Raw genomic sequence first — 9,815 nt, 5'->3', positions numbered from 1 at the left:
ATCATATTTATTGTCACTTATAATTATCTTCAAACCCGTGTAAATGAACTTCTGCCATGCCGAATTAATGTTTCATTACTTACATACTTAGAAACACAGACAGACATTAACGACCAATAACTTTTTTTTTTCATCAGTGTCTCCAACTTTTTATTTCTAAGGGCAAAATTATTTCCACTGCTATGAAGAATCTGAAATGTGTTATGATAGCTACTGTCATGTTCATGGAAAACATATTAGCAAACAAGTCTGCGGGGAGCCCTTGATGTTAGCGTTGTGCCTCAGGTGCTGCTTTAACCCTGCGCCTCAGTTTGGACTCGCCAGTGTCTGCGCGTGAGTGAGATGAGAGGAGAGGTTGGCGCAGAAAGACCTCTTCAAACCCACATGCACTCATTTTTAAGCACACGTTTGCTGCTGGTATTTGTTTTCTAGGTGTTGCTGAATATCAGAAGAAGCACCATCTCCAGTGGAAAGAAACCAGACAATTATTATTCTTCATCTCGGGTTATTCTAAGCGACACCCAAGATGTGGAAAGCGCCAATGGTGTAAACGAGCGCTTGAGCAACTTTTAGGATGCGCAGGATAATTCCGCATTAGAGGATGTGAGAGCGGATGCGGAGGAAACGCGGATCCTGTCTTACGCATCACGCTTCAGGAGGAAAAACCCCACAGAAACGACACCCAACCCGACAGACTTCACCAGAGAGAATAAAGTAGCAAAGGGACGGGAATTAAACTCACTAGCTGCTCCCTAACACCAAAAGACCGCAGACTAAGCAGCTGGATACAGCGACGCATGGGAACATACTTCGGATGTGAGAAAAGCTGAATGTTTGTCAGTCGCGCAACGAGGAGAAACAGCGGCATCCTTCACGATCTTGACAGAGTCTATAAATCCAAAATAATGCGTTACCGGGTGTTCATTTGACCTGAAGTAAAGTAAACCGACCCCGGTGTGAAGTGAAGAACATTATGATGAATGCTTCTGAATATCCTCCGAGAGCGATGCTGGAACTTAACCGCGCAGCTGTGTGACCATCTATCTCTCCGCGCGCAAACGGAACCATTTTCACTTTTACTGCCCTGCCGTGTCATCCAGTAAGAAGTTTCTCACAGGTCGAGAACAAACATGTTGCGTCTCCATACTCTGCATTTCATTGTAATTCTGCTCAGAGGTAAGCTAAAGAGAGGGGTTCTGGCGTTTTCCATCTGCACCTTATATTAATGTGCTTAATGGCACTGTGGGATTTCACTATAGCTTAAGATCTAAAGAGAGAGCGAGAGAGAGAGAAAACATAGTTTCAATTTAAAAACTCTACCCTGGATCCTTTCTGAATCTTATATGTTTAACTCAGTGTGTGGTATTTTTGAACGAGCGACATGAACAGGAATCTCACCGTAACGAGCGCGACACATCACGGTCACCGACTGTTTCGCGCGGCAGCCGGGGATCAGCGATATCCGATGCTAGGGCGAGTCGAATCTTTTTAATGAATCGTGTAACCGGTTTGAATCGGCTCGAGTGGTCATCAAGCAAACAACTTGAAATTCACTCACTGCGTCGAGAATCTCTGACAACAATCATTTTCAAATCGTAGTCTAACAAACAGACAGAAAGGGATACGAGAATAGGCAGTGCCTTTGCTGTGGTTGCTTGAACGCACACAATAAACACAATATTGGTTTTTAATTAAGCTTTTTTCAGTCCAGTCGTTCAGGAAGAAAAGCTGCGAACGGGTTGCTTTATGTTGTTGTTCTGGGGAGTAATTTTGCAGTGGCACGTGCTGGTGGGTCATAGGCCTAGATTTGAATTTGTAACCTTAAAACATAAACTTAAATTATGTGAGACCTCAAGTGGGATTTAAATATATTACTCACAAATGTACAAATGTATTAGGCTACTTATAGTTTCACACTTAGGCATATGTGTTTTGACATATCTTTGTGTAGCTTTGAGTGGAATTTGCTATATATTTTTATTACGTGTCTAACTGTATGGCTTTATTAGAACTTGTTACAGCATGTAAAATTTTGACCACACTCCGACGTTGTTACGTTAAAGTATCACTGAATCATCTGTGAGCTGCTCAAAAGAACCTATTCCCGGAAAATGGGAATTATCATTACTTAGTGGAATTCGAATGCACTTAAATATCTCGCTCTCTTCCCTCCCTTCTTACACACACACACACACACACACACACACACACACACACACACACACACACACACACACACACACACACACACACACACACACCCACACACACACACACACGTTCTGCACTGGTACAGCTTTTCATTCACTCATTGTTTGAAGCAGTTAATTCAGAAGTCCAGTGGTCAAACAAGGATGGTGGTATGTTTTGAAGAATTTGACCTCATTGTGGGGAATGCTCAACTAGACTAAAAGAAAGTTCAGATTTTGCAGTTCTGATTTTCCAGAGTTTTATTTCAGAGTTGTAGAAAGCACAGTATCCTTTTCTGTTTTGTAAGCATTTCACAGGTTCACTACACAGGGTGCAGTCAGGTAAATCGAGGCATATTTGACATTTAAAAAGAATGTGGCTTGATTTACCTGAATTTACCTGGGTTTGTCTGTTGAAACGCAGCTGAAATGTGTCCATTATGAAAGAGGTCCTTGGGGGTCCTTGGGTAATTTGACACATCTTTGTGTCAAATTACCTCTCACCATTAAATCTAAAGCACTTTGACTGTGAGCATTTGGTCCTAATGTTAAATAGACATATGAATCTAACGCCATTAAATTATCTCAGTATTCTTCTTTCAGCCTCCTTTCTTGCTCTGTTTTGTTCACTCTCTGTCTTTGTCCTCCTCCTCCTCCCTCTGTACCTCAGTGTTCTAATCTTGTGCGAGAACATGCAGTAGTTAGTGCTGGAATGACCTTGGAATTATCCAGGTCTTCGAGCTTGATGTTCATGAGGCCCATACATTACTCACAGTGTTTTGCACTGTGAGAAAAAAAGAAGTGGATAGGTTCATTATTAGGCTGGAGAGATGTATGAGCTTTCTGGAACGGCACACTGTTGCTGAAGTGAAAATAATGATTGAGGAATGAGTTCTACAGAGAAACTGGTACACCAGTGCACCAGTATGATACTGATAAACTGATCATTTTCAAAATAATGCAGATATATTTTTTTGATTAATTAAAAATGTTCCAGGCAGGTTTCTGAGCCCGTTAATCACGGCTTCAAACCATGACTCACGACTTTGTAGCATTCCAGGCAAGTCACGCAAAACTTCCTGAGTGCAAGGAATTGTAACTAGATTATTAATTTTATTACAACGTTATATTGTCCTAAACTATATTTCTACCATGTACCACTTAACCGTGTAGCACTTAACTGCATAAACACTGCATCCGTAGGGGCTGCCATATTTGTTTTGCTGGATATGTGACGTCAGAACTCGGAACTGGGAGTACATCGATCTACGAGTTCACGGGTGGGAAGTCACGGGTTTCACTGCCGTTCTGGTGCACTTTCACGGGTAGAAGGTTGGAAAAACACAGGTTATGGGTTGCCTGGAATGCGGCAAAAAAATCAGTTGTTATAATTTAAAAGCAGGTGGAAATGAGAATGCATAAATAAAATGTAAAGTATCTGATAAACAAATACAATATCAATATATTGTGCATACCTAATATGGACCCTGTTAGGATTGTGCACACCTCATATGGATTTAAAAAATCACTTTCATATACAAAGCTTCCTTGGGACCAAAGTCACCCCTACAGCTAAATGACTTTAACATCAAATTAAACTAAAACCTTTGATGTGTTATGTCACGCTGGAGTAATTACACCCAGCACTGTGACAGGTTGAAATTGAAATCGGCGCTTTCAAAAGAACATGTCAAGGCCAAGACTTCATTTGTTTAAGAGCTGTTGTGGTAAATGAACACTGTTTGACTTTAACATCTTAATTTAATTCCCATTATGTGTTTCCTCAGGAGTTTTCTAAAGACATGGATATGACACTTCCCTTGTCATGAACAAAATCTTTCAGTAAACTGAAACATAAAATGGCCTGTGAATTATGGCACTTGTCTTTCTCTCAGCTGTCACCATTTCAGGGATGACATCTGGATAAAAAGCCGCTTTACTCAGAACTTTAATGGAGTGCATTTTATTGAGCTATGATGGACCTGTTTGCCTAGAGACATACTGAGTTACAGCAGAACATCACGTCTTATTATGCAACCTTGAAGTTTGTGCCGATTTTAAAAGGCAAAGTATATATATATATATTTTTCTTGATAAAAAGATATTTTATGCAATGCAATGACATTTAAAATGCTATTTCCAATTTTCAAGAAAAGTTGTAACAATAAGATCTTTGCCATCCATTGGATGGACAAGGACAAGGTCAGTCCCTTTTGTAGGAGTCCTGAGGCCACATGCATAAAACCTCATGAAAACTGCATCAAATTGTATACTGTGCACCGTGCACAGGAGTGGCTTGGTTCTAGAAATGTGACAGCTGTAGCCCTTTTCCTGAAGAGTGTGGTCACTCTTGATGCGCTGACTCCAGATTCAGTCCACTCCTTGAAGCTCTCCCAAGTTCATTAGACATCTGCATCTGTATTTAGTGTTAGTGAACTGTTTTAGAAACCCTAGACATTCTTTTGAATGTCAAAGTCAGCACAGCAGTGGTACTTTAATATACTCTAGACTATACCTTCAGATAATATCATGTATACCCATAATGCTCTCCCTCTTCTGAGAGCAGTTTTCCACTATGTTTGAAGAGTACTGAAGCATGTAAGCTGTAGTTTTATACACTGAAAATCATATTCATTGGTTAAGCATTTGTCTCACCTGGGACCAAAACCAGCCATCCTGCTCAAACTGCCTCATTACCCTAGAGCTGCTCTAATGCCCACTGAGATTACAGCACTACTGGGACAGATTTCAATATCAAAATGGATTTTATGAACGTCTGTGTACAGTGTGAAGTTGGCTAAACTCTTGTTCGTGTTTTAGGTGCAAATGCATGAATGCATTTTTGATTTATTATTTTTATTTTTTTTATTCAGCCTGTTGTCCAGCAATACCTTCAACTCCGAACTTTGTTTTTCATTGATCTTCTCCCGTCCCTGTTGTGAGCTTTCTTTAAAAACTCACTTTCTTCATGTTGTTGTGTAATATTCTCAAGAGAAATGTGGTGGTTAAACAAGAAAGAATAATGAAGTTATTTTAAAAGCACCCAAGAGAAAAGAGATGCAGTAATTACACAAAGAGTCACATTATAACTCGTAAGGATAAACATTATGTCGCAGTGATTCTTCTGTCAAGGTCACGTTGTAGAAGTCTAGAGACACCATCTGCAACTGCAAGAATAATTAGCCTACATTTTACTGAAGAAATTGCCTTTGGTGCTTAACTTATTTGGTGGTTGTCAGGGTGTTGCCTTGTGGCTTTCAAGGTGTTCTGAGTGGTTGTGATGTTACGATGTTGTTGGTTGGGTAATCTTAAAAAAAAAAAAACCTAACCCTAAGTTTAAGCAACAGTTGCTGTACATGTCCACTGGCATGAAGTAAACGGACACGAGCAGGCATATTCAAGGTATTGTCTATAGAAGCTCTGCAGCAGGTTCGCACAGGGATTTGTGGGATTGACAGTGGAGCGGAGCAAGTAGTGATAGCACAAGAAAGTTGAGAAAAGTTCAAATGCTTGCATCTTATTATTATAGTTTAGTTTTTAAATATAGAGTTTGGGTGTTTTTCATTGTGACTTCTTTAATAAAAGTGTATTAATTCACACTGTATATAGATATATACTTTGAGCATTCCGAAATAACATTTGCATTTTTATTTGTACATATGATGACTTTGAACAGTATTAAAACATTTATACATTTATACATACATATACATATATATATATATATATATATATATATATATATGAAGAGTTGGTTCCAAAACGCGATAATCACAGGCGTAGTAATATCATCACTCCTGAAACCCACTGAGACGGGAGAGGCAAGTTGAGGGAAGAACATAGTGGAATATGAAAAAAACAACAACAGCAATGTTACGAATAATACATTATTACCCTGTTATAACATACTCAATATACACAGTTGTCAGGATTCTTTATATCATATAGCGATCAGACAGGAGAATTACTGCTGATTATTCTCTACTAAAGAATTCACCCTTTAATTTGCAGTGTGATGAGCTGTTTGATAGTGTACCATTACAAGTGGTTCAAGTGATTGCTCATTAAACATTAATAAGTGCTCATGCTGAATGGGCAAACTGAATTTAACACAAGGTGCTCTTTTTTCCAATAATTTCACCATTAACCAGAGATCACAGGTTTTGATGTTTGGATTCACCTTTCATTGGATTGCAGGTGACTTATTACAGAGCAGTATGACTTACTTAATCACATCGTTTTGCATGTTTTGAATTCAGTTTAAGGGCATGTTTGAATTTAATATTATCCTTGATGATGATAAACATTTATAAACAATAATCATTTCTCTTTTCCTCTCCCATGTACCGCCATTTGTTATCCATTAACTTCTTAATGCTCAGTTATTACAGAAATATTGTTCCATGATTGTTCCAATCCTGCTTTCTAAATGTGCTTTTGAAATTTCAAGTAATATTTAAGGTTTTTGTGTTCCTCAGTGCTTGATTCTTAGGAAGTGGCACCAGTTGTATCATATTGGTGTTCCCTTGATTAACTACTGAAATTATTCACGTTAGAGAGTCATAGATAAATGCATAATATAGAATAAAATGTTCTTTCTCTTTAATTTGGCCTTTATTCAAATGAAGATATCATGAACTCACTGTAGTAGTTTTTTTTCCTAAATGCTTTGAAAATTAAGAAAATGCTGAATTTGAAAAATAGAAATGAATAAATAAAGAAAGAAACCCTAAACTTTAGAATGATGGTATTGTAAATCTAAATGTATGAATTACAAGCTGTAACCTAGTATTTGGAACTGGGGTTAGAAGTTTAATATTCAGCCTCTGAAATTCCCATATTTAATGACCACTAATCAGATTTTTTGGGTAGATTAAACATTAAGTTATTTTTCAAATATGTGATTTAAAAAACATGCACAAATGGCACAATGTTTTTTTTGAGGATCACCCTTTTAATTAAAATATCATTAAGGTATAAAACCTAGATAACCTAATGACATTTCATTTATCCCTGAGTAAATATTTGACGGCTTTGCTTATTATTAATGCCTGTATTTCACTCTCTTCAGATATTTTGAGATAGCGCTCATAATGAACAGATAAAGATATATATCCTCCACGTGGGAGCTTGCCTGTTCTCATTTGGTCTGTGTCTCTTTGCCACAGCGCATAACAGTAAACATGAGCTAGTGTGTTTTTAATGAAGTACAGTAGTCGAGGAAGGAAGGGTGGGAGAAACTTTTCTGCTGTTGTTTTCTAATGTTTCCACTTCATGGTGGGAATTGCGTCCTTACACTGAAATTGTAGCATAAACTTTAAAGATTTTACTTGTAACATGGGTTTACCAAGGCACTTACTCAATGTTTGATGGGTTAAGGTTGGCTATAAAGTCCCATATAGTATATATAGACCCATTCTAATACAACCCGAATTCCGGAAAAGTTGGGACGTTTTTTAAATTTTAATAAAATGAAAACTAAAAGACTTTCAAATCACATGAGCCAATATTTTATTCACAATAGAACATAGATAACATAGCAAATGTTTAAACTGAGAAAGTTTACAATTTTATGCACAAAATGAGCTCATTTCAATTTTGATTTCTGCTCAAAATAGTTGGGACGGGGCATGTTTACCATGGTGTAGCATCTCCTTTTCTTTTCAAAACAGTTTGAAGACGTCTGGGCATTGAGGCTATGAGTTGCTGGAGTTTTGCTGTTGGAATTTGGTCCCATTCTTGCCTTATATAGATTTCCAGCTGCTGAAGAGTTTGTGGTCGTCTTTGACGTATTTTTCGTTTAATGATGCGCCAAATGTTCTCTATAGGTGAAAGATCTGGACTGCAGGCAGGCCAGGTTAGCACCCGGACTCTTCTACGACGAAGCCATGCTGTTGTTATAGCTGCAGTATGTGGTTTTGCATTGTCCTGCTGAAATAAACAAGGCCTTCCCTGAAATAGACGTTGTTTGGAGGGAAGCATATGTTGCTCTAAAACCTTTATATACCTTTCAGCATTCACAGAGCCTTCCAAAACATGCAAGCTGCCCATACCGTATGCACTTATGCACCCCCATACCATCAGAGATGCTGGCTTTTGAACTGAACGCTGATAACATGCTGGAAGGTCTCCCTCCTCTTTAGCCCGGAGGACACGGCGTCCGTGATTTCCAACAAGAATGTCAAATTTGGACTCGTCTGACCATAAAACACTATTCCACTTTGAAATAGTCCATTTTAAATGAGCCTTGGGCCACAGGACACGACGGCGCTTCTGGACCATGTTCACATATGGCTTCCTTTTTGCATGATAGAGCTTTAGTTGGCACCTGCTGATGGCACGGCGGATTGTGTTTATCGACAGTGGTTTCTGAAAGTATTCCTGGGCCCATTTAGTAATGTCATTGACACAATCATGCCGATGAGTGATGCAGTGTCGTCTGAGAGCCCGAAGACCACGGGCATCCAATAAAGGTCTACGGCCTTGTCCCTTACGCACAGAGATATCTCCAGTTTCTCTGAATCTTTTGATGATGTTATGCACTGTAGATGATGAGATTTGCAAAGCCTTTGCAATTTGACGTTGAGGAACATTTTTTTTTTAAGTTTTCCACAATTTTTTTACGCAGTCTTTCACAGATTGGAGAGCTTCTGCCCATCTTTACTTCTGAGAGACTCTGCTTCTCTAAGACAAAGCTTTTATAGCTAATCATGTTACAGACCTGATATCAATTAACTTAATTAATCACTAGATGTTCTCCCAGCTGAATCTTTTCAAAACTGCTTGCTTTTTTAGCCATTTGTTGCCCCCGTGCCAACTTTTTTGAGACCTGTAGCAGGCATTAAATTTTAAATGAGCTATTTTAGTGGATAAAAGCGTAAAATTTCTCAGTTTAAACATTTGCTACGTTATCTATGTTCTATTGTGAATAAAATATTGGCTCATGTGATTTGAAATTCCTTTAGTTTTCATTTTATTAAAATTTAAAAAACGTCCCAACTTTTCCGGAATTCGGGTTGTATATTAATTGACAAGAGCAATTTGTCTCCCCAGTAAAAATAAACAAACAAAAAACATGCAAAAAAAAAAAAAAAACATTTAAAGGTTTTAATGTCATATTTTGAAATATTGTAATAACAGTATTGATAATTTAATAAGTTGTCTTGTTACATCATCCAAATTTACAAAAGCACCAAGCTCGTGCTGAAAGGCCTAAAATCAATGTCTAAAAGCATTTCTGGACTCCACTTTGTGTATGGGGACATTATAATGTACTTTGGACGAGCAAAATCATCTCCAGTATCATTTGCATGGTGTTGACTTTAGATAATATTATCCGCATTGGAACAATGGGACCTGTTCTGCACCATGGAACAGTCCCAAACCATTTTTCCTCTGCCACCAAACTTTACAGCTGGCATATGCATTTAGGCAAGTGCTGTCAGATTGCCAGATAGTGTGGCGTGAAGTGTGAATCGTGATCACAGAGCGTGTTTTTTACTGATCTCAGGCTCGTCTGCAGCTATAAACCCATGGAAACCTGTTTAATGAAGCCCCCGGCGAACAACTCAAGTGCTGATATTGGTTCCAGAAGCACTCTGGAGCTCGGTAGTGAGTGCTGAAATT

The 9,815-nt window shown here is 38.4% G+C and overlaps 1 protein-coding gene across 1 annotated transcript in view; it reads left to right on the top strand.

Annotated features, from left to right (window-relative positions):
• Window positions 1-345: 345 nt before the first annotated feature.
• Window positions 346-9,815, top strand: part of LOC132115465 (transmembrane protein 132C-like) — a 212,975-nt gene continuing 203,505 nt past the window's right edge. Inside the window, exon 1 of the mRNA XM_059523958.1 lies at window positions 346-1,176. Coding sequence (XP_059379941.1) covers window positions 1,131-1,176 — 46 coding nt within the window. The 5' untranslated portion in view covers window positions 346-1,130. The remainder of the gene's footprint in view (window positions 1,177-9,815) is intronic.

Source organism: Carassius carassius, chromosome 34 (genome assembly GCF_963082965.1).
Source record: "Carassius carassius chromosome 34, fCarCar2.1, whole genome shotgun sequence".
Lineage (NCBI taxonomy): Eukaryota > Metazoa > Chordata > Actinopteri > Cypriniformes > Cyprinidae > Carassius > Carassius carassius.
This window is presented reverse-complemented; position numbering and strand designations above follow the sequence as displayed.